Source organism: Astatotilapia calliptera, chromosome 7 (genome assembly GCF_900246225.1).
Source record: "Astatotilapia calliptera chromosome 7, fAstCal1.2, whole genome shotgun sequence".
Classification (NCBI taxonomy): Eukaryota; Metazoa; Chordata; class Actinopteri; order Cichliformes; family Cichlidae; genus Astatotilapia; species Astatotilapia calliptera.
The window spans coordinates 42,171,739-42,199,121 of NC_039308.1; the positions used below are offsets into that span (position 1 = coordinate 42,171,739).

General features: G+C 39.4%; 3 protein-coding genes and 2 non-coding genes across 9 annotated transcripts; 3 read left to right on the top strand and 2 right to left on the bottom strand.

Moving 5' to 3' along the window:
- Nucleotides 1-125: 125 nt before the first annotated feature.
- On the bottom strand, nt 126-6,363 carry commd9 (COMM domain containing 9). 4 transcript variants are annotated; one of them, XM_026174844.1, is made up of 7 exons: nt 6,322-6,356; nt 5,745-5,881; nt 5,324-5,440; nt 3,899-4,038; nt 3,583-3,617; nt 2,970-3,073; nt 126-843 (listed from the first exon to the last, which is right to left on the bottom strand). In XM_026174844.1, the coding sequence occupies exons 2-7, from the start codon at nt 5,796-5,798 to the stop codon at nt 706-708; spliced, it is 588 nt and encodes a 195-aa protein (XP_026030629.1). In that variant the 5' UTR covers nt 5,799-5,881; nt 6,322-6,356; the 3' UTR covers nt 126-705. The 4 variants fall into 4 exon arrangements, with proteins under 4 accessions (XP_026030629.1, XP_026030632.1, XP_026030631.1 ...); XM_026174847.1 differs by having other exon boundaries at nt 5,745-5,810; nt 6,322-6,350; XM_026174846.1 differs by lacking the exon at nt 5,324-5,440 and having other exon boundaries at nt 6,322-6,359.
- A 5,360-nt stretch (nt 6,364-11,723) lies between these two features.
- Nucleotides 11,724-21,128, top strand: LOC113026272 (40S ribosomal protein S17). Of its 2 annotated transcripts, XM_026174850.1 has the most exons (5): nt 11,724-11,866; nt 13,139-13,290; nt 14,328-14,433; nt 18,243-18,308; nt 20,688-21,128. In XM_026174850.1, exons 1-5 carry the CDS (start codon nt 11,864-11,866, stop codon nt 20,763-20,765), a joined length of 405 nt encoding a protein of 134 aa, XP_026030635.1. In that variant the 5' UTR covers nt 11,724-11,863; the 3' UTR covers nt 20,766-21,128. The 2 variants fall into 2 exon arrangements, with proteins under 2 accessions (XP_026030635.1, XP_026030634.1); XM_026174849.1 differs by lacking the exon at nt 11,724-11,866 and having other exon boundaries at nt 13,133-13,290.
- LOC113027521 (small nucleolar RNA SNORA71) lies at nt 13,350-13,478 on the top strand. Its single transcript, XR_003273081.1, has one exon. It is a non-coding gene; the product is annotated as a small nucleolar RNA SNORA71 (small nucleolar RNA).
- LOC113027522 (small nucleolar RNA SNORA71) lies at nt 20,477-20,606 on the top strand. The gene has a single exon (XR_003273082.1). It is a non-coding gene; the product is annotated as a small nucleolar RNA SNORA71 (small nucleolar RNA).
- Nucleotides 21,129-21,895: 767 nt separating the features above from the next.
- Nucleotides 21,896-24,274, bottom strand: LOC113026273 (cocaine- and amphetamine-regulated transcript protein-like). Its single transcript, XM_026174851.1, has 3 exons — nt 23,965-24,274; nt 22,562-22,645; nt 21,896-22,137 (listed from the first exon to the last, which is right to left on the bottom strand). Exons 1-3 carry the CDS (start codon nt 24,079-24,081, stop codon nt 22,030-22,032), a joined length of 309 nt encoding a protein of 102 aa, XP_026030636.1. The 5' UTR covers nt 24,082-24,274; the 3' UTR covers nt 21,896-22,029.
- Nucleotides 24,275-27,383: the final 3,109 nt, after the last annotated feature.

The following is a 27,383-nucleotide window of genomic DNA, read 5'->3' on the forward strand; positions in this document are numbered from 1 at the left end:
AATACAATTTTGGTATGTTTTATGTTTTATAGAGCTAGTGAAAGAAATGGGAATAAATTGAGTGCTTCTGCAAAAGCTACTGTCTTCAATTTAAAACTGCTTGATAAAAAAGACGTGGAAATTGCTTCAACTTGTGGCAGATCCAATTAAAATTTATTTTTATTGATTGAACAGTTAGAATGAAAGACATATTTCATTCTAATCCATTAGGTAAACAACATTCAGATATGTTCTAAATCACCAAATTAATACACAGATATATAGGACATGAAACCTGTGACAATTTCAGCTGGTTAAATCATTTGCAACCAAAGTTTTTTCACTGTTGACTGAAAGTAGACACATTATCATGGTTCCACCCACTACTGGGACCTCTATACAAAGTAAAGAGCAGACGTATGGCAATAAATTTTATCTTGAAAACTGTGAGGACTAAATCTGATGGGTTATATCAAGTTCCAGGTATACAAGTTTACCAACAGGACGAGACAGGACGTGAGACCGTATGTCTCAATTTACCTTCATTACTGGAGAAATTCTTAAAGCACTAACTCAACATGGATGGAAATAGTTCCAGCATATTTCATCTTGACTTTTGTACTGGGGCAAAGTGGGGACACAGGCAGTTGTTAGACACAGATGATAGTCCAAACACATCAGCATCACACTGTAAAAATCAAAGCACTGTCTCTGAGCTTTCAGTGATCACTTCCCAGCAACTACTGACAGTTGGTCTCTGATGCGTCCAAGTCCATCCAGTATAGTGTCCAGAGACTCCCTACTCAGCTCCACAGTCACAGAGGAAACAGACTCACTGTCTGCTGATGAACATGGATCCACCATCTGAAAAATAAGAAGTGCATGACATTTTTCACAAGATTAGATAAAGATTTCACTTTCAACGCAGCAATCTGCAGCATGGGTAACAAATGCTTTGTTACTGTACTGAATTTTCAGGTGTCTGTCCTTGAGTATTTAATTTTCTGACAACTTTTTACATTTATTCCCTACATTTTTAAAACAAATATCTGTACTTTCTTCTCCTTACATTTTCAAAACAGACTTGTTACTTTAGGTTCATTTATAGTGTTTATACTTGGGGGGATTAAAGTGGGCTGGAAGGAGTGCAGGTATGTTGTGGTTGTAGTACTTCTGCATGTAGCTAGCGCTACAGAAGAGGAGAACGCATGAAGGGAGTGATGTTTTTTTAAGTGAGGGGTTATTTCAAAAATTCAACGTTGCTATCAGCTCTGCAAACATTAGCAAACACAAACTGTTTGTGTGCAATTTGTCGCACAGTGTGTTGCTCCAGGTGCTGTATTTCACAGGGAGAGAAAAGAAGGAGAGCTAATGTCACTCAAGTGTTTGTGTACATGGTCACATTATGTACACTTAGAAAGTCTACTGAAGCTCATGCTATAAATAATTGTGAGTTGTGATTATTTCCTTTTGCTGAGCCACTACACAGATCTTAGGGTTCCCCCACCTGCTAAATCCGACTGTAACCCCTGACTGTACTCATTTTACTGTTTAGGTGTGGAGACAAAGTCACCCTGCAGGCAACAGAAAATAGTTTTGGTTTTTTTTACATTCTCTTCTACATAACAGATTGAATCTTTTATGAGAATTTAGATTGGAAAAATATTTGCACTCTCGTGTACTGATATTGTTTATATTCATTTAGCACAAGGTTCAGTTACCTTTGTACAAAAATGGTTAGTAGAATTGTTCTTCAAGGAGCTACTCTTTTTAACTTCAAGTACATTTCAGAGCCTGTGTTTTTTCACTTTGACTTGAGTAAAAAAGCTGAATCAGTACTTCAACTTTTACTGGAGTATTTTTAACACTAGTATCTGTACTTCTACTTTAGTACAGAAAGTCTGTACTTTTGCCGCCTCTGTTTACTCTGCCTCCAAACACAAATGAGTCAATGCACCATGTTGTTTGGATGTTTGTGAATGTCGAGAATTATATGAATATACCCACTCTGACCATACCTTCAGTATGAAACGTGAATAGTATCACTGTTTACTCAACAATTATTTAGGAATGAGTGTGTTTGTTAAACTGTGTTAAAATCTCAGTTATACTAAAGCTAAAACACTGGAATATCCCGTTGATTGATTGATGTAAGATACTTTATTTCAATCCTTATATAATGCTTCATATAATATAGTAGTATTGCATTGTATGTTATAACACATCGGATATATGATTATATGATACATGAATATGTGCACATGATGTGCACTTTATTGTTATGTCCAAAATTTTTTCTTTGCACATCGTGGGAGACTGATGGCTCCTGGATCTGATGCAAGAGAGATAAATAACTGGCTGGTATCTGGGCTGATGGTGGTTGATGTGTCAATGGTATATGTCACTCAGACCAGCTGCAGGGTGATGCAGGGTCAGATCTGCAGGTCAGAGTGATCTCTTGAGAGTAGTAAATGACATCACCACTGGAACATAATGGATTTTTCAAACACTGCCTGAGTAGACCAAGAAGCAGAAATTTACAGAAGAAGTGGCCTTGGTGGACCTTTTTTGCTAAATAACATAGCGACCTGTCTTGGATTGTTGATCCCAGATAGTCGCAGATAATTAATATTTGGTCACTTTTTCCAGGAAAAAATAAATAAACATTATTGGGTCCACTAGAATAAAACAGAATAGCTTTTTAATGTCATTGTACATGTACAACGAAATTATAGGTGCTCTGCACCAACTGTGCATGAAAAGTGCTCAGAAGTAGTGCAAAGGACTTGGTCTGACTAGAGTTCGTGTGTGAGTGATGAGGGTTACTCGGACCATGGCTCAGGTAGCTAAGTGGCTGGGCAGGGATGGGATATGGGGGGAAAATGTAAATGAACGTTCGTGACACTACTTTCATAACTTTTGTAGCTGATAATGCTTTAGCTCATATTTATGCAAAACAAATATTCTGAAGCAGGTGGTCTCACACTGACCTTGAGTTGAACCAGGCAGGTTGGCACCGACATCCGACTGACTGAGTCTGAGCTGGTCACCATGTCAACTCTCCAATCCAAGTCCTTCAGCTGAGGGAGAGAGACTGGGTGCATCCATGCATACGCGCGCACACACACGCGCACACACACACACACACACACACACACACACACACACACACACACACACCTCAATGATTTCAGGGGACATTACATTGAGATATAATAATCTCCTACAGACACAGTCTTTTAACACAGGCGGTTGAAATGGCAAGATAAACTCCCAGTCAAATCTTCTTGCAGTATAATGGTAAAAACTGCAAAATATATGGACAGATGTTGACATCATCCCCATTGTTTTCCACATATAATGGTGGTCCAGCTAAATTGCTTTTACAAAGCAACATAAATTACATTATTGCAATGAACAAGGCAAAAACATGTCTGATTTTGTTGGGTTGGCTGTTACAGGCGGAGGTACAATATATGTCTCATATAATTCAGCTTTTGCCATCATGGTATGGTTTATAGAAGGAGAGACATACATTACATGCATACAAACACACGTAAACACACACATATGTGCATAGCTATAAACGCCGAGTCTACTCACTCTGATTACTGAGGGCTTCTGTCCTCCATGTTGCACTGCAAAACAGCAGAGACATCAGACATAATTACAGCTTATGGTTACATCATCAGCAAAGAGTAAGATGGGGAAAACAGAAAGAAAAAACATTTCTCATCCTGTTAAACACATTTAATACCTTTATCTCCCTCTCGAGCCCACATTACTTTCTTCATCTATAACATTTTTTTCTCTAATCAACATTTTTATTTAGGTTTTTGAAGGGAATAACAAAAACAGTTTACTGCTAATTTAAAAGAAATGAATAGCGTGCAGCATTCAAGGTTTTTCTGGGACTGACCTGTTCTCTAACAGAATCTTGGTGATCAGGTTTTTCAGACTGGAATGGAAGGACTCGGGGAAGATAGCGAGGATCTGCTCTGGAGAGCTGAGGTTGTAGAAAAGGACGTAATGGGAGAGTGCATGGAGGGACTGGACCAGCTAAAGGACAGAAAATAACTCAGATTCACATTGGAAATACATGTTTTACAGCTATTTAAAGTCCTCGATCAAAGCCAGCAATAGTTAACTATTTTGATGCTCACTGAACTTTAAGTAATTTTCAAAGTAAGAATGTCAAGATTTTAATGATTCCGTGTTCTCAAATTTGAGGATCAAGAAAATTAACCCAGTTAGGAAATATCAAAAACTGTAGTTCCTCTACTGGCCACCCAAAGCCAGCTCTACAAGTGAACCACCTGTCAAATCCAGCAAAACAGCTCCAGACCGTCACACTTGGACATGTTGGACAGTTGATGCCACACACTGTGGAACCATCCTTTCGTCTACTCTACGGCGTACAAAGATCCTGCGTGATGAACCAAAGATTTCAGATTTTGATTCATCAGTCCGTAATACCTTCTTCAAGACTTCAGTAGTCCAATGATGGTGTTTCATGGCCCAGGAAAGCCTCTTTTTCTTATTCCGATGTCTTAGCAATGCCTTTATTGCTGCAACTCGCCTGGTTCAGTTGTGGCTTTGGGTCTGCCAGCCCTCTTCCTATCAGAGTTTGCCCCAGTTTCTGAGTTACTTTTGATGGTGAAGGAAACTGGACTCCCGACACTTTGACTTTCTTTGCAATTTCTCTGTAGGAAAGACCTGCATTTATAAGTGTTATGATGGTCTGTCTCCCTTTCATTGTTAATTGCCTTCTTCTTGCCATTTTTGTAGCAACACACTACTTTCTGCAGTACTTTACTGTTCAACTGATGCTCACGAGGGTATGGTACCACAGTTTGTTCCAATACTGGTTTTATGCAGACAGAGGGGGCTTTGTAAGTAATCCAGAAAAGTTGGAACACCTGTAGGAATTAGTAGCACCAGCTTTCAAGACTTGATAAACCTTCATAACTGCAGAACAGCTTTACATTGTTGACCCATTTTGTGTTCGTTGAAAAAAGCCTTTTTGTATAATTCTGAAATGTAGATTATTTTTCAGTTTTGATATGGAGGTTTTTTTGTTTTGTTTGTTTTTTAGTGTTGACACATATCATAATAATAAAACTAGTGAGTGCATGTAGAACAGTCAACAGTTGCGAATTGGTAGGAAAAAAATTATATTAATCGATTTCAACCAAGTCCTCAAGTTAAACTACAACGACTAAACTTAGTGGAACTTTCTTTATATCCCCCAAAACACAGTCAAGTGCTTGCAGCATGGGTCAGTAAACTACTGTATGTCCACACACACTGCAAGGACCAACACACACTGATGTTTTTGTGTTACCTGTGCAGCCTGGCCTTCCGAAATGCCGAGTGTTGCTGCAGTGCTCTCAGTTAGCCGCTGACTCAGACCTCTTTGACTCTGCACACAAACCTCTCTCACTGCATCTTTAGAAGAAGCCTCCAGAGAAAAAACAATCCACTCTCAGTGACTTAAAACTAACGTGTGTAACAATTTCTCAGATCTGAACATGGAGTCGGTACGTGAAGCCCTAAGATGTCCTCAAATCTGCTAATGCGGTTCAATTTACTGTCACTGGAGGTTTTTAAGGTCAGTTCCACTTCACTGACGTTTGTATATAAAATTGCAGTATTTAGATAAAAATCGTGTCTTTATGTCTACAGAATGAGAAATACAAAGAGCTAGCAGACTAACAGACTCACTGAAAGCTGACTGTTTTACAAAATGTTAATGTTTGACATACCTTCAGAAGAAGCTGTAAGTTGGTGAAATCTTCGTTGCATACAGTGGCAGCCATGTTGACATGTGACTGTGACAAGTCACGTGAGAGAAGAATGCCGCATGGGAAATGAAGTGCAAACAAAATGACATCGGCAGCATCTACCAACATAAATCTTTATTAAATGAAACAAACTATAATTTGATTTTTTAAATAATCAAAATATGAATTGTGTAATTCTTAACAAACAGTATTGCCAAATATGTATGCCACATATACGAATCCCTGAAATGTTCACTTGAAATTGTCAGAAAAATGAAGACACGAACTATTCATTTATCTTGCCAGATTTTCTCTGTTATTACAAATAACAAACACAAAATAAATGTGCAAATCTTCCCTTGTTCAACTGTGTCTCTTTGTATAAATGTCTATCCTTTTGTTGTATGTCGGAGTTAAACATACATTGTCAGATCGGCTTAGCACAAACTGACAGCTATATCTGTTAGACAGCCATTAGCCGTGAGACCAGCAGTCACCCTAACCGTATATCACTAAATAGAAAACTTTGCTTAAGTAAAAAGAAAGATAATTTACTTACCGTTTGTCGTCTGTGAACTGACGGCTCCTATTGACATAGTGGAATTATTCTAAAACGCGCATGCGCGCACATGCGACTCAACGCAATGTATGCAACTGATTTGTGGGCTGCGACGACGGAACACTGGCATTAGATATTAAACATACTCAGTTTCAAATGGTATAAACCAAATAAACATTGAAGCAATATTGAACCTCTTACTCTTATGGTCTCAATCACACAGTATAATTCAATCAATTAGAAATCCCAGTTAGCTCACTTAACAGCAAAAATCAGTCTTTCACTAGAGGTTTTCAGACCGGTGAATATTCAATATGTCAATCAAGCAAAGGTTTATAAGTTTAGGACACTAAATAAACTATAAAACTAATCAAATGAACCGCATTTTAAACCCTTAATCGTTCCTTTTCTATGATTAACCTTTTTAACATTGGTTTTAGCACAGTATCAACAAAAATATCAACTTACAACACGTGGTCCAAGGATTCAGGGGTCCAGCATTCAAAATAAATATCCACAATCATATTATTGGTACAATACAAAGCTTTAAAAATTAATAAAAATTTATTCATAACACAGTTCATTACATGTTCATTACTCCTGCCTTTTTACTGGTGGCAAACTACACAAAAACAAGTAACCATGTCCATAAAAGGCCTTGTGCATTTAGCTTACAGAGGTAGTTTTTTGTGTGATTTCACAGTGTGCTAACCTGATTCAGTAAAAGGACTAGATGTTATAGTCCCTGAAATTGCATTGCTTTAAATGGAGAGAATCTTGAGGGATGGCTGTTATGAGGAAAGGCAGCCCAGAAACTTTTACCCAACCTAATCTGCCATTTTTGGGGGATTAGAGATCTGATTAGATATTAAGATTTGGAACACATTGTCACTGGTGGACCTTAAATTCATCGGGTGGGATGGGTCCTTTCCAAACCACAGCTGTGGATTTATTTGGGAAGGTAGCACATCGTATGTCGCTCGGATTACGAAACAGTCTATTAGACTCCATCCTCCAGATTTCATTCCATGAGAGCTTCTCCCAATTCATCCAGTGACCCTGCCTTGCCAGCACTACGGCTTTGGACATGTCTGGCTGTTTACTACTGTCGACGCACCTCCTCCACCACCATTTTTCGACGTTCGGTTACAGATGCCTGTTGCCACCGAGGTGTAACTGCTCCAAGACCAAATCCTCCTCTACCCTGTTGGACGGGACCCACCACATCACGATGCCGAAGAGCAGATTTGGCCTGTAGCACAGATGTGGCTGGGGTCCACTTCCTCCCCGTTGCTTGGGTGGGAGCAGTCCCTCTCACTATGGGGTCTTGGGAGTCCGTGAGTGACATCTTAAGCCTCACTTTTGCACATTTAAACTCCTCCACCAGACATGGGATAGGCAATGACAGTATCCCGTCGCTATAGAGTCCAACGCTGCTGAATCATTTGGGAAGTCCGAGCCACTTCTTAACGTAGGAGCTCACTAGCCTCTCTAGTCAATTGGGATGATTGAGTGAGACCTCATACATGGTCAACGGCCACTGTAGTCTGGGTAATAACCCAAACTGGAAGCACCAGCGCTTCAGTTTCCCTGGGAGTGCAGTGTTGTTAATCCGCTTGAGGTCATTAGCCAAGTTCTGCCTTGGTTGTTCTAGTTGTCACGTATCATTGAGTTCTGCATTGTAGCACCGTCCCAGGCTCTTTATGGGCTTCTCTAAAAGTGTGCTAACCTGAAATACACATCATAATACACTATCAGAGGCACAAAGACACACATCACTCATTTCTCTTTCCAGATTTTCTGAGGTGAGGGCAAAGCCCAGGTGCAACGCTTTCATGCAGCGCTAACAAAACCTTATTGTTATATTAATGGAGAGGGTGATGTGAGGAAAATGAGTGGGGAAGACTTTAAAAGTGGGACTCAGCGTTTGGGGGAACCCAAAAATCGCATGGAGCGACTCAGTGTGGGGAAAATAATCACAACTCACAATAATTTCTACTGAGCACTCCAGTAGATTTTCTTAGTGTACAAGCTGTGATCAGCTGACCTGTGCTGCTGGTTTGAGGTTTACGGCACTTTTTGGATTTACACAACTGAATTCAACCAGATGTGAGCAGATGTTTCATGAGTTGTCCAACAATCTTATCTTATCTTATCTTCCCATATGGAAAAGATATATATAAATCTTATAAAGTTTTTATCTGTCTTGTATGAAACTTGTATGAAAAGCATACAAGAGTGAAAACACATATAAGATCCCTTGAAAAATTATATAATGAAACCTGTATGTTTTGTATACTTACTAAAAACATATATGATTTACTCATGAAAGTGGCCACTTTCATGAGTAAATCATATATGTTTTTACTATTTCTTTTCCATATGGGTTATCTTATCTTATCTTATCTTATCTTATCTTATCTTATCTTATCTCTTGAGATTGTTTTATACCATCATACATGAAACTTTGTGACCTTTTATTTAAAAATAACACCCACCTAGCAGACTAAACCTTTACTGTGCCATTTAGGTGTCATCTACAAATGAAATTGAGACATTGGTCAAGGAGACTAGTCCCCAAATAAAGATGAACTATAAAAAAGGGGCAAAATTGCCTATTTTTGTTAAGGTAACTAAGATCTCTTGACATCTGCAGTAAGCTGCTGCAGGTGTTCTATCAGTCTATGGTGGCAAGTGTTCCGTTCTATGCTGCAGTGCAGCATCAGATACAAGGATGCAAAGAGATTAGACAAACTAGTGAAGAAAGCTGGCGCTGGAGCCAGACTGTACATGCTGGGGGAGGTGAATAACTCTGATCACCCACTGTACAACATTTTCATGGAAGATGAGTAATAGAAGACTCCTCTCTGTCTGTTGTACAACAGAGCAATACAGAAAAACATTTGCTCCCACAGCGATTAGGCTTTTTAATTTTCATACAAATAGCAGATGGGCCATGTCAGACACAAATTTACCCTTGGGATCAATAACGGTATTATTTTATTATCACAATAATGTCACATGTTACATACCTCAACTGGTGTAAGCTACATTTTCTCTTACCTAGGGAACACCTGCATCCTGGTGCCAGGTGTTCCCTAGGCAGGCAAGTTGGCAGAGGCATGTTTTGGGCAATGTTCTGTTGGGCAACTTTGGGTCGTGCCATCCACAAAGATGTTACTTTGACCTAAGCACTTTTGCAGACCATATATATATACACCACTTCATGAAAACAGTATTCCCCGATGTTTTTGATTTTTGCCATTTTTTCAATTGTATCCATCATTATCTGTCAAAGTGGTGGCACATCATAGAACAAGTTAACCTGTATTCACCTCTGTGGAACATAGGCTATATACCATCTGATATGTCATGTTATCAGTATTTCTTTGTTTGTATTGTTAGGTCAGGTTCATTATTTGGCATATATCGCAAGACACACTTTATTCGCTTTCCTCCATACATACAGTGGGGCAAAAAAGTATTTAGTCAGCCACCGATTGTGCAAGTTCCCCCACCTAAAATGATGACAGAGGTCAGTAATTTGCACCAGAGGTACACTTCAACTGTGAGAGACAGAATGTGAAAAAAAAATCCATGAATCCACATGGTAGGATTTGTAAAGAATTTATTCGTAAATCAGGGTGGAAAATAAGTATTTGGTCAATAACAAAAATACAACTCAATACTTTGTAACATAACCTTTGTTGGCAATAACAGAGGTCAAACGTTTACTATAGGTCTTTACCAGGTTTGCACACACAGTAGCTGGTATTTTGGCCCATTCCTCCATGCAGATCTTCTCGAGAGCAGTGATGTTTTGGGGCTGTCGCCGAGCAACACGGACTTTCAACTCCCGCCACAGATCTTCTATGGGGTTGAGGTCTGGAGACTGGCTAGGCCACTCCAGGACTTTCAAATGCTTCTTACGGAGCCACTCCTTTGTTGCCCGGGCGGTGTGTTTTGGATCATTGTCATGTTGGAAGACCCAGCCTCGTTTCATCTTCAAAGTTCTCACTGATGGAAGGAGGTTTTGGCTCAAAATCTCACGATACATGGCCCCATTCATTCTGTCCTTAACACGGATCAGTCGTCCTGTCCCCTTGGCAGAAAAACAGCCCCATAGCATGATGTTTCCACCCCCATGCTTCACAGTAGGTATGGTGTTCTTGGGATGCAACTCAGTATTCTTCTTCCTCCAAACACGACGAGTTGAGTTTATACCAAAAAGTTCTACTTTGGTTTCATCTGACCACATGACATTCTCCCAATCCTCTGCTGTATCATCCATGTGCTCTCTGGCAAACTTCAGACGGGCCTGGACATGCACTGGCTTCAGCAGCGGAACACGTCTGGCACTGCGGGATTTGATTCCCTGCCGTTGTAGTGTGTTACTGATGGTGACCTTTGTTACTTTGGTCCCAGCTCTCTGCAGGTCATTCACCAGGTCCCCCCGTGTGGTTCTGGGATCTTTGCTCACCGTTCTCATGATCATTTTGACCCCACGGGATGAGATCTTGCGTGGAGCCCCAGATCGAGGGAGATTATCAGTGGTCTTGTATGTCTTCCATTTTCTGATGATTGCTCCCACAGTTGATTTTTTCACACCAAGCTGCTTGCCTATTGTAGATTCACTCTTCCCAGTCTGGTGCAGGTCTACAATACTTTTCCTGGTGTCCTTCGAAAGCTCTTTGGTCTCGGCCATGGCGGAGTTTGGAGTCTGACTGTTTGAGGCTATGGACAGGTGTCTTTTATACAGATGATGAGTTCAAACAGGTGCCATTCATACAGGTAACGAGTGGGGGACAGAAAAGCGTCTTACAGAAGACGTTACAGGTCTGTGAGAGCCAGAGATTTTCCTTGTTTGAGGTGACCAAATACTTATTTTCCACCCTAATTTACGAATAAATTCTTTACAAATCCTACCATGTGAATTCATGGATTTTTTTTTTCACATTCTGTCTCTCACAGTTGAAGTGTACCTCTGGTGCAAATTACTGACCTCTGTCATCATTTTAAGTGGGGGAACTTGCACAATCGGTGGCTGACTAAATACTTTTTTGCCCCACTGTAACCTTAACCAACAATACACAATCAAACGTTGTTTTCCTCTTCAGCTTTGGCCTTGTGGTCTTGTGATTTTTCCCACCATTTTACCGCTTTCATTAACGTAGTAAGTTTATCAAACCAAGTGTCAAAGAAACAGTTGAGGTCTCCTCATTTTCTCTTCTATTACTTTCTGTTTCGCCTGTAGATGCATATTTCTCTTTCATATATGGAAACATCTTCAAGATCACACGCTGAAAATTTCTGACTTACAAACAGCATGGCAGGGCAGTGAGGAGAAAAGCTGGTAAACAACACAAAATTTTAAGAAAGCGTTTTTTGTCTGTTGTAGAGACGTGCATGTTGGAGGTTGTTGTTTAGCTTACGATCGGAGGGGTCGCTGCAGGGACAGAACGTTTCTGTTTTCAACTTCCGCCCGAGGATTCAAGCTTCCACCGGAAGTGTGCTTGTTCTCTTTTACCAGGGCCGATCCAACATGGTGGGTGTTTTTTATATGACTACCTACACTATCTGTTCTAATCCTGTCGTTTAAAATGTTTTGTATTCCGTTTAACCTTACCAATAAGCAGCAGATCAATAATCTTTCCTTGTGGCCGCTGTATTGACGTTAGATGATACGAACGCGACTTTTTATCGGCGCTTCTGTAACGCTGCTGCTGACGGAGCGACCGGCTGAATGAGCCGCGATGCTTGTTCGGGTTTTTATCGGTTAATATCGAGAGGACTGACAGAACAACCTAGGCGGTATTTGTTTGTTCACGAACCGTTAAAATGGTTAAATTGCCGAAAAGTATAGCTCACCTTAGCTTGGTGGCCAACTCAGGTGTTAGCTTGTGTGTCGTTGAGGAAGCTAATGCTGCTCTGGAGGCTGCAGTCCCTGATCTAGTTGGGAGCTTGTCTTCAGCCGCACAGTGCTTCGGTCAAGTGATTTCAGAATACTGAAGATGTTATGTGGCGCGACAAAACTTCACCACATTAATCCAAAAACAACGTCTGACACACAAGTTTAAGGGTAAACTTTATTCCAAGGAAGTTAGAGCAACCCAGAGGCAAAAATGTATAATATTAAACATTAACAAGATAAAACTAACAAAATTAGCACAGGCTCACATAAGGCTCTAAGAAACAAATATAGATGGTGCTATCAATAATAATAATTCACAAACCTTATTCAATTCAATACTACTTTGGGATGTTGGTACGTTTACCTCGGCCTCTTCATCCTATTTGTAAAATTGGTTCTTTATGTCTTCGGTGTATTCGTCCAGGAATTCATTTAGCCGCTTGTTCATTTAGTGTAATCTTCCAGTCAGATGGACTCCAACTCTACCATTTTGGGCAGCAGCTGATGCCTTTAGTCCTTGTTCTGCTGTGCAGGAGACCCACTGTGATCAGGAGGACCGCTCCAGCCAGAACCTGCAGCAGGAGGAAAACTGCTTAATGTGCTTCTACACGGAGCTCACTGACGTTGCAGAGCAGAACAAGGACTAGCATTGCCTGGTACAGTCCAAGATGATGGAAATGGAGGTTGTGTGCAAAATCAGCCATATAACATCAAGGACAGCCACAGCTTTGACCTGGTCAGCCTGCAGGTAGGGAGTTGCCTGCAGATTGGCCAGGCCTAAAATAGGATTTAGATTCCACTCATGGTGGCAAACGGATGTTTTTTAAAGAAATGGTGCCAGAATGACTGTTCCGATAGTTTACCCAAATGCTAGGAGTAACGAGTAAACATGTTCTCTTCATGCAGGGACGAGTCAGGACCAAGACGGTGAAAAAGGCTGCCAGGGTCATCATCGAAAAATACTACACCCGGCTGGGAAATGACTTCCACACCAACAAGAGGGTGTGCGAAGAAATAGCCATCATCCCCAGCAAGAAGCTCCGCAACAAGATCGCTGGGTGAGTTGTCTATTGCAAAGTGGAGCCCACAACCACAAATTTGTCTTGCTTATCTGCCATCCTGTATCGAAAGGTGATCATGGCGTCTATGTTGCCTGGTCATTAAAAATTACAGGAAGATAAACCTTTGAGCCTTTCCCGTGTTTGAAGGACTGCCAATTCCTATCAGACCCTGGTGCTCTAAGACATGCAAACAATTCCTGGGATGGTAGACATTAATTAAATAAATACATTTTTCTGTTAAGTAGGCAGATATTGATGGAAGGCCTGTGGTGTGGAATCTGAGTTCGCAGCAGAGTTAGCATTTATTTCATCATTTTTTTAAGTCACTTTTGTACCAAAACACACTCCAAAACCATCAGTGTTTTTAGATTAGAGGTGGGTTTAAAAAGCCTCAAAATTATAGTGGTATTTCATGAAAATACATCATCAGAGACTGGTGATGTTTGTATGCTCACCACGTGCAAAAAAAAAAAAAAAGGTCATAACTGTTGGTGTGGGCTGCTGTTTTTGTGTCGTACACCACCTACAGTTATCTATTTTTGTAGCCTGGCGTGTTGCACCGTGGCTGCTGCAGCCGGATTGAAGACACCAGGATATGATCGTGTCCGTTTTTACCGCCATTTTAATGGTATTCACTACAGAAGCGTAGAGATTCACAGATGTATGAGGGAGATGTTGCACAGTTTGAAAACCTGAGTTTGTGAGAGGGGAAAAAAACACTGGGCAGTGTCTTTGCTTCTGGTTTTGATTTCTTCTCTTTCTATATCAGTGCTTATATGGCACAAATAGAAGTGACTGTAATGATGTTGCGGCAGCAAAGCAACCAGTATGGAGGGTATACTGGTGCCTTGGCACCTGGCTCTTGGTCTCAGACAAGCCCAGGCTTGTCTCGATGCATTTGGGAATCTTAACATATGGTGTTGCTATAGTAACCATGTCCCTACATGACATTTCTATAATATGTACAAATTTCTATGGTATTATCATGGCAGTTCCATGTGATGACAACTTTGTGTGCGTTGCTCCACTTGTAGGTATGTAACACATCTGATGAAGAGGATTCAGAGGGGTCCAGTCAGAGGAATCTCCATCAAACTGCAGGAGGAAGAGAGAGAGAGGAGAGACAACTATGTACCAGAGGTCAGTGAACGCATCACTGTGTTTGTTATACCAGACCGGGTAAAAGCAGTGAATCTGCTCTTGTAAAACTTGTTGATTCTGGTAGCATGCTACCGGAACCACTGGGACCATTAGTATAGTTCCTGTTGTATCTTTTTCTAATTTTGCCATAGATGTGTTTGTAAATGTTGTGGTGAGAGGTGCTGAATAGAGCAGGGCGATATGGCCAAAAATATTTATCACGATATATATTTGAAAATTTGCGATAACGATATAACTGACGATATAATTGATGCGAGACAAAATACAACTCCACAACATTACTAGCGCAAAAAGACAACCTTCCATTTATTTTCACTTAAACAAGAAGCTGGTTTTTATGTACATTAAAGCTTTATAAAAATGAAATAACGGTGCAAATGCAAATTCCTTGCTGAAAGTTTAACCAAAAGGCATTTCCAGTAGAAATGGGCTGACATATCCTGAGCATAACCATGTATAATATCCACTGAAGTTAAAAAGAGGTGCTTTGCAACATTAAACTGCAGTGTGCAGTACGTATTTTTCGGACCATAAGGTGCGCGGGATTATAAGGCACATTAATCGAAACAAAGCAGTCAGATAAATCAAACTTTATTAAACTCATTCTTCTTGCTTCCTCCACTTCTGTACCATTGATTCATTAATGTTGAATTCTCTGGCAGCTGCTCTATTCCCATGTTGTTGCAGTATATTAATGACTAACCTCGTATTGTGGATGAATTATCTCAGTTGTTCTCCTGACTGAAACGTCACTGCTGTTTAGTTTCCTGTCTTCATTTATGTTGGAAGTGAAAGCAGAGCTGTACGTTTGAATTTTTTCAGAAATCTCTCAGTCAGAACATGCAATATCATGCTTAGGTAACTAGCGAAACTAGCGAGCTAACTTCCGCTAGCTTCCTGCTAACTTCTAACTCCGTTAAATGTAATAAATTTTGTTTTCATGGATGCCTGGAAGTTAAACTTCATAGTTACACCTGGTAAAGCAGCAATTCTGATCGTTTTATTAAAGATGAAAGAATTTAGACAGTTTTTAAACTCTCAGTGATGCTGCAGTGTTCGTTTGACCTGAACGATACGGAGTTTAGGACCCAGATTACTCCCAGATTTAAGAGCATCTTAGTCCGACAAATAGGACAATAACGACGGCCGCTTGCATCTTCTGCAAAAAAATGTGCTTTGTTGTGTATCTGACGGACAAACACCAAACCAGTTCCACATCACTGAAGTTGCACCGTTTTTTACAAACCAATTCTGGTTCATCTGTTTCACTCAACAATCGGCCATGTGCGTATGAAAACAAAGGCACTGCGCATGCGCGTTTTACTCATATTCTATCGCGATATTTCATTTTCCTATAGTTGCCTAACATTATACCGGTATTACCGTGAACGGTATAATATGGCCCAGCCCTAGTGCTGAACGATCTGCTGATTGTTGACTGAAGTTTGAGCCTGATCCACAAGTGGTCACGTAACTAAACGTACATGGTACTACAGGGTTCATGTGCTGGGCAAGTCTATTGTAATCATACAATATTACAGCAATATACAACTAGATAAAAAGTGAAGAATGAATGGCTAAATTGCTGCATCAGTAATTTTCATTGTGCATACAGATGAAGAAGGGTGTCAGCAGAGTGCACAGATCACTGTTTGTCCCCATTATTTTTATTTGTGAATGTGTGGATTTATTTGCTGCAATATAGAGCTGAAAAGCATCAAGAGTGCATCAGCAGGCCATTGATACTGAGGTCTGGTAGCTTATGTGATTGATTAAATGGGTCAGGCACAGAATAATAGCCAAATCTGTGCATTATTAGCCTAAAACATAAGTCTGTTTTTAAGAGTGTTTTTGAAACAATTTTAGTTATTGTGAAATGTGGGGTTAAATTGTGCTAAGTCTTCACAATTAAAACTACAAATACACAGCTTTGAGGGGAACCACTGACTTTTTTTTTTTAAAGAAAATATGGCTGTAGTGTTACAGTATTGTCGTTATAATTGCCAACTGCTCCAGTTTACCTTAGTAAACTTCTTTTCTTTTGGCAAATTTGGCACATTTATTTTTTTAAACAAATGTTAAGAAATAAAGCAAAAGCTTGGATATTATTTTGGGTAAAGGAGTGGAATGAGTACATTTTAATAAGTCTAATTTTTCTGAAGATCAATTTAATTGCACTTTTAAACTCATGGATTTCTAAATTTGACATTTAATTGTGTAAAACATCAAACTGTTTCACATTTATAAATATTAATGTGTTGCATGTAAACTGTATGATGGATCTCAATTATTGTTCCAGGCACCTCAACATGCTGCACAAAACTCATCCCACAAGCCTGTAAGGCTACAGTTGCACTAGGGATACCAGTGGTTGGAAACTACGGCACAACCATAATTATTGTGACCATGACCAATCAACTCGTGATTTTCCTGCCTTTGAATTGGTCCCTTTAAAAATATTATCAGGTCTGAGATCACTCCCAGTCAGGTTCTGTTTTCGAAGGAATATTAGTGCATCAAGATGGGGATAAAATGGCAATAAGATGGAATCAGTTTTGGATTGTGCGAATCAAATTGGCACTTAAATTCAATCTGTTTGCAACAATCACTCTAGAGTAATACAATTATTCTAATTTCTAAACAAACATTTTTCCAGACATATGTAACGATGCCTGTTGAAGGCAGTAAAAGAAAGACACTTGAAAGTTGCTCTGCGTGAGCACTGCAGACCGTTTCTTTTATTTATTGTAATACAGATTAAGAGACTAAGACCATAAACTCCACAGGACAGAGGCCAAGATAAAAGGATTCTTTAGAATCTGGAGCCTCTTTGCAACCACAGCTTATGCCATCTGGTGGCTCTCAGATAGAATGCAGGTTGGCGATATTTCCACATTGGCTTAATCTTCCCTATCCTGGAATCTACATCCATGTTTTATAGCATCCCTATCTGTTTGTGTTTGAAGCTGTTGATTTCCTTTTTACCCATTAACATTTGATTAGGATTAGAAAGTTTCTTCACTCCATCTGGCGTTTGGGTTTTGATTTGTTTCATCTATTGGAGAAATAGTTGAGCTTAACAGTAATAGAGCAGAGTAGTAGCAGAGAATGTACAAAGTAGAAAATAAAATAAAAAAAGGCAAATAAAAAAAGTCTGCATTGTAGTGTGCCAATATTTCAGTATGCGTGCATCTACGTTGCAAATTTGAATAAAACTGTAGTTTTGTACCACTGGCTTCATACATTTTGTTACTGGCTGCAAGACAGAGCTATATATTTGTGAGTGTTTGCTTCAACCAGTTTATCCACAGGTGATCTCAGAAGTGCAAACATGGTCAGGAGCTGGAACAGTCGAGTGTCCAGCCCTGATGGGGCTTTTGGACACATTAAACCAAATTGTGCCTGTTATGTGTTTTTTGTGTCCTGGTAGTCTGCCTGAACCGAACACCTTTCTTTCTACCAGTTGTTTTGTGATTATGGTCTGTAGGCAGGTGATTCACAATGCAGAAAAAAACAACACATACAAATTTTCTTGAGTTTTGAAGGACTTTCTGTTCTTTTTGTGCACTCGTACAATTTTTTTAAACGCAACAGATGGATATAAGTAAACAAAATAATATGGTGTTACTTTGCAACTGTGGAAATAACTGAGGTGTGAGATAAATTCAAATTCAAATTTTATTTGTCACGTACACAGTCATACACAGTACGATATGTAGTACAAGTATTAACCGGAAATGAAGAATGTAGTGATGGCTAATGTGATTCCTGTGTGTTTATCTGTCCAGGTGTCTGCTTTGGACCAGGAGCTGATTGAAGTTGATCCCGACACCAAGGAGATGCTGAAGCTGCTGGTAAGTCTTTCTGTAACAGGACAGAACAAGTACAGTTTTTGCGGTACTTACTTTCATCTTACTCTGCTGGGGCTTAGCGGTTAATGTATTAACTGATTAAAATAAAGGGTCTGTTATACTGTAAAGAAATCCTCTCACAAATTGAATCCTCTGTGTGCCGTGTTTTAAACACAAAAACAAACTACTGAAAAATTATGTGATCAGACATAAATCTTAGAATTAAAGGCATGTTCCAACTACAAATGAAAATAAAAAGATGTAAAAGCAACAGGCTCACAAAGGTAATGACAGAAATAAGAAGCTGATTTGTTAGATGTTTAATGGTGGAATGACTTAGATCAGACACAGGCATCTAATCTTGTTAATGATAACAGCAATTGGTCTTGAGTTGGGAAATAAAAAAAAAATGGTTGGAGTTAATGGAGTTTGAGTGTTGAATTGTATCCAGCCAGTGGAGCTCTTTAGAAAAAGTTTGTGTAGCTCTAGAGAGGAGTTGTAGGAAGGCACATCTCATCAAGCAACATCAAGGGAGGTCACGAATCGCCTTCAGAGGAACCAGAGGGTTTGAAAACTTCAGAACACTTTGATCCATTTTAGTGTTTCATTAAAACTGGCAGTTGTTGTGTAACCAGTGTTACTGTCAGAGTGGAGGTTGCTGTTCAGGCCTTTTAAACCAGAAGATTTTATTTAAAGCACAGAAGCATTTAAATGGCTGAAATCAGTTTGTTGGGACATATTTGCCTCTGTCCCTGTGTTCAGCTTTTAAATGGCAGAATTTCCAGGTAAAGGATTTTACTAGAATCAACCTGAGCTTGTAACGGTCCGATTCCAGCAGCAAGAAGGGAGCTTTTAAAAACAGCCACTCAAACCAGAGAGTCAAAGTGCAGCATGCCCTTAAAACTTGTTTTGAAATGTCGTAGACAGAAAAAAAATTAGATAATGGGACATGTGTTTTTTCCTCTTTTTTTTTAAACACATATAAGTATGCTATATGTGCTGTTGTCTACTCTGTTATGTACACTACAGGCAAAGAAATAGCCCAAATCCAGTTCCATGCACGTGCACATGTATTTGGTAACTAAAGCGGTTTCTAATTCAAGACAGTTGCCGACCTTCTTGGGAGTGGACACCCCAGCAAATTCAGCCCAATGTCAGACAATGCAGTGTTCAGATAAACTGAAAAACCAAACAAACCCTGCACCTTAGATTCCACGGGCCTCAGATAGCATGTAAATGTTAAAATTGATAGCAGTATAATTAAAAAATACTGAAGGACTTCCAGGACAAACGCTCTGTTCTGTCTGTAAACACCATCAGCCTTCCAGGGATTGCAGATGAAAATGAGTCTCTCTGGCTAAATCTGGCATGTTTACATGATAAATTTAAGTGTTCATGTTAAATAATTTTAACAATAAGTTTTTCACTGTTATGAAGTAAAAATAGTATTACTACTTAAAATGTACAAGGGAACTGTGTTAGGCCTGTTGTTTGAAGACAAATAATTACACGATGCTGAAATAAATCGGTAAATGTGTAACAGATGAAGGTAGTGATTTCTCTTTTCGGTCATTTATCAACAAATGCTTTTACTTGGCTTTGATAAACCACACACTTCTAAAACTACGCCCCATGGACAGAGGAGACCAGTGATATGAGCTGCTTTTGCAGCCACAGGACGTCTTGTTGTACTCTGTATATCAAAATGATCAGCTTTGGTCAGGAAACGGGACAGGGGCAAATCTCCAACAGAGATGCAGCGAAAGAAGGGAACTATGGCCTAGTCAAAGTTCAAACCTCAACCTGATTGGGAATCATGGGGGTGTACTTAGTTTTTCACACTGATTTTGGCAGTTTTTGTCAAGTGTGTTGTTGTTCATGTGATGCTTTTAGATCCCCCACCCATTTTGTTTAACATCACTATATTAAAACCTTCACATCACGTATTTATTTCAGGACACAGCATTTAAAAAAAAACCATGAGTGTTTATGCTGGTGCAGCCACACATGCCTGGTAATAAGTGAATATAAATGTACTCACCACAGCTGAAGTACAAACCAGCCGGGTAGTCGTGCTACACAGCAGGCCAAAATATTTGAAGGACCATTCCATCAAGAAGACGCAGACAGCTAGCTGTGTAACTTTGCTGTTGCTTTTGCATTTCCCTTGAGCCTGTATCGAAAGGTGATCATGGCGCCTTTGTTGCCAGGTCATTTATTAACTACAGGCATATAAACATGTGAGCCTTCCCTGTGTTTGCTGGACTGTCTGTTCCTGTCAGACCCTGGTGCTCTCAGACATTGAGTATTGAGTTGATATTGAGTTGCAGTCACCTCCTTTCAGATCAGTTCTTAAACCAGTGTCTTGTTTATGTCCCTCAGGATTTTGGCAGCCTGTCCAACCTGCAGGTCACCCAACCTACTGTCGGCATGAACTTCAAGCAGCCCCGAGGAGTCTAAGCTCTGTACAGTATCTTCCCAATAAAATCCATTTGGGACAAAGAGCTCTGCTGTAGGACTGATGATTTGTGGACATCCGTTTTATGTGTTTTCCCTCTCCAAACTTGAGGTGTTAAGTTATCCTTTTCTCATAAGTGTAGGGCCAGTTGGGTGAAACTAAATAAACCCCATCAATTATTGGCTGAAAATACAATTATGTCTGTAAATTTGATGCTTTTAAACTGAGTCATGCCAGTAATTATGTGGAGGAACAGAAGAGGCCACACAAGGCTGCTTAATATTAGGAACATGTTTGTCCTTTGGTTTCATTGTTTTGACACACAATTGAAAGTCATTTTTAATAAACAGCCCATTCTACATTTACTAACAAATAATGGTTCTCATTGATCAGGTGCTGCTTCCTGTCAAATTGTGGTGGATTGCCTTTTTTTTTAAACTTCATCGAATCTGTTATATTTATGTGTTACATAATTTGATGTAGCCTTTTCAGTCATGATAACTTTACGTTTGTCCTGATAGTATTAAAGGTTAAAGGGTAAAGTCTACTGGCAGCAGAGCAGCTGATTTGACAAAAATTAGTAGAAAAAGCGTAAAAACAATACAGGCTGAAAACAGCTGCTTTAGACAAAAGAGGGGAAAAAATAGGTAATGAAAATTTTGCATAGCTGTGTGTCTTCTAAGCCTGGGTTATGGTCACCATCATGGGGACAGCCATGATGGCATCACTGTTAGGAGACTGGAAAATAACTGTCAAAGGACCTGTAGAAAAGCAAGTCAAACGTTTATGTCACAAACACGGTGAAAAGCTATCCAAAGATTTTTCTGCTTCGTTTGTGCTACGATCTACTTTTTCTCATTAAGTTTAACATTAATAGTTTGAAATTACATGACCTCAACACTTTTTGTCAAGACTCTGGTTTTTATCATCAGAAGAAATATGACTTCTCACAGATCCCAAAAGGCTACATTTATGCTACATATGTGTGTTGATACAAGGACTGCAAGCTTGAACAGGGTTCCTGTCTTTTGCCTGATTAGTCAGGATTTTACATACACATCTTGCAATGTATGAAAACTTATGAGAAGGTCTGTGTACTTTATTTAAAAAAAACAAACAAACCTCTACAACATTTTTAAAAGCAAGATAAAACACCTTTAATGCAGCACAAAAATGTTTTCACATAAAAATTGACAAAGGATTCATTCCATTCTAAAGGTTAAATCTACAATTTAAAATAAACTTTTGTGACATGATTTAATTTGCTCATAAGCACTTAAGGAGGAAGAAGTTGCAGAAAGCTCCTCGGGGGCAGTCGCACATCTTCCCAATCCGAGATCCTTTCCTGATGGCACAGTATTCCCCAAGATCACACTGTGAACACAAATAACTTTTTAATATCAAACTCTGGACTTCATGGAATGAAAATTCACAAAGTATCACTAAGACGTTAACACAACCATTCTGCTAATTTATGCTTTCTTGCAGTCCAAAAGAAGTCATTCATAACTGCTGTCAGAAAAAAAAAAGAAAGGCACAGCAAGGACGATCTCTGATGCCGAGAAAAGCACTTTTCTAGAGGGAATCATACCTTTAATCATTAAAACAGTAAAATGCTGCTTCAGCTTTGGTGCACTGTTGCTGTTTTTGATTTTTTTCATTGCATTTTTGTTATACCTTTATTCTTGAGCACCTTTGCACTGAGGTTTAGAATGTTATACACTTTTAGAGAAATTATAAATGTTTTAAACATTTTTTGTCACAAGTGTTAAATCAGAGTATAGTGTTAGTGACTCACAGAGGGGACCTGTCCATACTTCTTCTCCCAGGGATTAATTCTCTTGGTTTGCAGTCTCTCCAGCACTTCATGCAGCGCACCAAGCTGAGAAAAACAAAAATACAACAGACGTGAAGCTAATGTGTGGTCAAAATTAAGCCTGGAAACACAGGAGAACACTTTAGTGCATCAGTCACTGTCATCCAGCCATTCTGTCATTTTCTGTCCAACAGCATTGCTCCATCTATGACAAAGGCTTTAAACATCAATTGGTCAATAATACAACTAACAATAAGCAATTGTATTAACTGAATTTAGGCAAAAGAAGACAAGAATTAAAAAAGTCTCCAGCTTGACACTTGTCAGCATTTCTTGCAAAAGATATTCCACATATTTCTCATTATTGACTTGTCTTATGGCTCATGTTTTTAGAATTGTACTGCCTTAGTTAGAAGCAGTACAGTTATAGGAACTAAAGGATATTGAGTGGACTAATTAGGCAGCCAGATCTAAAGGATTACATTTTTCTGTTCGATATGACATCTGGTTTGAAATACAGTAACAGCTTTTTAATAATCTGCTAAATTCATACAAATCCCCCCTCCATACATTCATATAGAGATTTACACTTTTCTATACACTTCAAGCACTTTGTCTATCTCACATCAATTGCCAATTTCAAATAGCCAATTAATTTAACATGCATATCTTTGTGCTTTGGGGAAAGCTGAAGCGCAAACTCACAGAAGAGATGAATCAGATTTGAACCAATTTAAATCACCATGCTGCGCTGTGTCACTGAAGAACATGGAACCTGACAGCTTTTATGAGTTTGGTGCCAATATAAATAGATTAACTGACGATGTTTTGGGTTAATTTTCATTATTTACTAATCTGATGTTCATTTATTGTTTGATTAATTGAATGAAAAAACACAACCCTCATACATTTATACTTTTCATGCTGAAAATGTCCTCTTAACTCTGAGCAATCAAATCAGTCAAACACAAAAATAAGCAAATCTTCATAATGCAACCAGAAATGTTATACATCAATTAACAAATAGTTACTAATTTATTTACATTTTACAAATTCATTGTTGCAATGAAAAACATTAGCCACCTATTATTATTACAGTTTCCAAAATTTGATCAAAAAAGCTGACACTAATGGAGATTTCACTACAGAATGAGTGCTTTTATTTTGATACTACAGGTTCAGTTCTGCATAAGAAGTTTGTCCAGCATACATTTGGAAGAGGTATATATGTTAAATACTTAAACAGAAGAAATTTCAGATCGTATCCAAAGACATATAACTTTTATTAAAGCAAAGCGTATGAACCCCCTTTTCATCACAAAATACCTTTATGTGTGTGTGTATTAAAATATTAGATATTGTAAATATTCCACACTCGGATTTACCAGTCTGTTGGAGTTGTGGTAGTCCTGCACTTCTCTCTCGTCCCTCTCGGCTTCCGTCTTCCCCGCTGGACACAGCGCAGATAGTAGCACCGCGCACAACACAGCTCGTGCCCACATTTTAAAAACACAGCAAAGAAAGCGCAGTGTTGAATTTTCCAACAGTCGCAGTTGCCTCTTACTTCCTCCAGGCGTTTCTCACGCACTCTCTGCATGTTCGGCACAGCGCGGGATCTTTAGAAAAACAGCTCCGCCCCTTCCAGGTATGACGCGGAGCATCTCCCAATGGGCTAAGATGTAGCAAAGACCCTGACTGGTTCACTCCTGTTGCTTTCAGCAAAGCTTTTATCAGAAGAAGATTAAAATACAGCACTGAAATATGTAGTATTTATAAGAACTTCTAAACATCACTGATGAAGACATCTTACTTTTTTTTGCATTTCCTTATTTTTTTATTTGTTGTTGTCATTTCCCACGTGTGGGACTAATAAAGGTTATCTTATCTTATCTTATCTTTTCAAAAAAACAAAAAACAAAAGAACAGCTATCTCATTATGGCATATTAGGTATTACGTGAGTATTTGCAAACAAATTTGAATATTAGACAAAGATAACCCAAGCACATACAAAATTATTTTAAATAGTAATGCCATTTATTAAAGGAAACAAGCTGTCTAAACCCACCTGGCCCTGTGTGAAAATTTTGCTCCTTTTGTTATCATGAATTGCTTTCAGGATGCTGGACTGAGGGTGGAGGTCTCAGTTCAATGTGAGTAGTGTTTGTGTCTTGACATCAGTGGTATCTGTCTACTCCTGTAACCAGTTTATCACTCCTGCTGGGTATCAGATGACAGGTAGGGCGTATGCGTTGATGGCTTGGATCATATTCCTGCACTTCAGCTGACCACTCAGCACTTCTTTTAGATATTTGGACGTGGCTAACCTTCATGAATTTTTATCATGTTTCCGAGTGGCTTGTGAGATACTAAGGCACTTGTAGTTAATTAAATTCAGTTCATTTTTATTTATATAGTGCCGAATCAGAATGATTTTGAATTGGATTGGAGTCTGTTAGACAGATATGATTCAAACCACTCCAGTGTAGTAATTTCAGTATCTATGGCATGCTCTAATCTCTGTAATAACATATTGTGGTCAATAGTATTGAATACTGCACTAAAGTCTAGCAGAAGGAGCAGAAAAATCAGTCCACTGTCAGAGGCCATAAAAAGGTAATTTGTAATGATGAGCTCTGAAACATGACTCCATCTCTTCAGATAAACTATTTTCATCTGCGGATGATCAGATAGCTGTTTTACAACTACTCTTTCACGAATTTTTAAAAGTAAAATGAAGATTGGAGGCTGACCTACAGTTAAGACAGATGGGTCAAGTGATGGCTTTTTACATACTGGTTTAATTACTACCACCTTAAACACATGTGGGACGTAATTGATTGATAAAGACTAATCTTATTTCAGATCAAAGTATTAACTAAAATAAGCAGTCTTTTAAACCCGGCAGGTTTATGCCACTGCAGGGGTTCCCCTTCTTTCAGGAGTGCGGGCCCACTCATCCCATGGGGTGGCCACCTCTTGTTGAGGGGCTCCTCTCTCTCTACCATTGGTGTGGCGGAATCATGGTCCTCGGCTACCACCTTTAATAGGTTTTACCGCTTGAATGTGGCAGCCAGCCCCTCTTTTGGGGAGGAGGTGGTGGGTGCCCCTCTGAGGTAGCCTTTGTCTGTTCGCTTGGCCTAGTGTCTTGCAGGCTGACCATGAGCGGCTGTTTAGGTGTGGACCTTGTGTCTTGTGGGAGTCACTCAGGCCAGTCTTGCGTCTGGCAGACTGATGCCTCCTCCCTCCAGCTCGGCCTTTGCATCTGGCGGGGCCTTGACCAGGGTGGTGTGTACATATGTACCAAGGGCGTAGATTTGGCATGGACGGAAGGGGCATGTCCCCACCAATAATTTGATCTCTTCGAGTAAAGAAAAGCAAAACCAAAAAACCAAAAAAAAACAAACAAACAATCTGTCAATGTCTCATTCACCCAGCGGTGCAGAAAGAGTTACGTTCTCTACCGGAGTCCTACCTCATGTGACAAAAATGGCCAATGTGATTGGCTGGGCCTTTCAGTGAGCTCTGTTTAGTGTTAGCAGCGGCAAGCCTGCGCTGCGAGGACCTGCAAGGAGGAGAGGAGGATGGCAGCACAAAGGAAGAACCTGGACATAAGAAAGTATTTTTCAAAGAAACCTGTAAAGTCAAGTTCACTCATAAAATGTGTCCGTCATAATAACGTCACAGGCTATGCTAGGCTTTGGCCCACATCAGTCTAAAATTGTATGTAACCATGAATAACGTGTTTGGGAAACTAACAGCACAACAGGCAGCACTCGTTATCTCAGTCTCCCAGAGTAGCATTTCTAATTTTGATTGAAACTGTCAGAGAAAACGGCAGCCTCGAGCAAGCCAGGATATTAGTTTACAGAGGCTGTTAGAATTATATGTCTAACGTTAAAATGTTGGTGAAACAATAATTTCATCCTAATGGTACTGACATATTCATAGGGTTAATTTTTGAGACAAAATATCACGAGTTAGTCATTATTTTGCAAATATTCCACGTTGTAGTGCAGTTTGCACAAATTGTTCTAACAATGCACTCACCCTACAAACATTACTGACGAGTCAAGATCTGCACAATTTGACAGAAACACTGAAGCAGCTCCACATTTTATTCTTATTGTCATGTATGTCCTATTTGTCAGGTGACAGAAGAACCAACACAAAGCTCAGAGAGTAATGGTGATACAAGATCACAGGTGAAATTGGATGATGACTTGGTGGTGCACATGTGTGACTGCATGTATTTTGTAATTTAACATTATATAATTCAGATATAAAACTATGAATTGTTATTTTAAATGGTTTAAAAGCATGTAGAATATCATATGTAGGCAAGTATATTTCTCCTTTTTTTTATTATCAAGAAGCAAAGACAAAAAGGAAAAAAAAAAAGAAACAGGGCAGGGTTCGGTGGTTGAATCAGCCGTCCCCACCAATGCCAAAACCAAATCTATGCCCTTGATATGTACATTTGTACATTGTTCATTTTGTACACTTTCACGCTGGGGTTTCGGTTGCACTGTCTCTTCACAGGGTGTCTTAAAGAGTTACCCCATACATATGGAATATGTAACGGAGTGGAGAGATAGTCTCTCAGTCAGAGAACCAAGGTTACAGTGCAACCGTACGTTATCCCTGGCAGTGTTTCAGAGTTCCTTCAGTGTCTCCTCTGGAAGACAATCAACAATGATTTGGGGTTGCTTGTGTCTCTAGCTTCAGGTTTTTCAGAATAGAGTTGCCAAAACCTAGAATGTTTTCCAATTAGTCAAACTGCAGGAATGTCTAATAGACATAAAT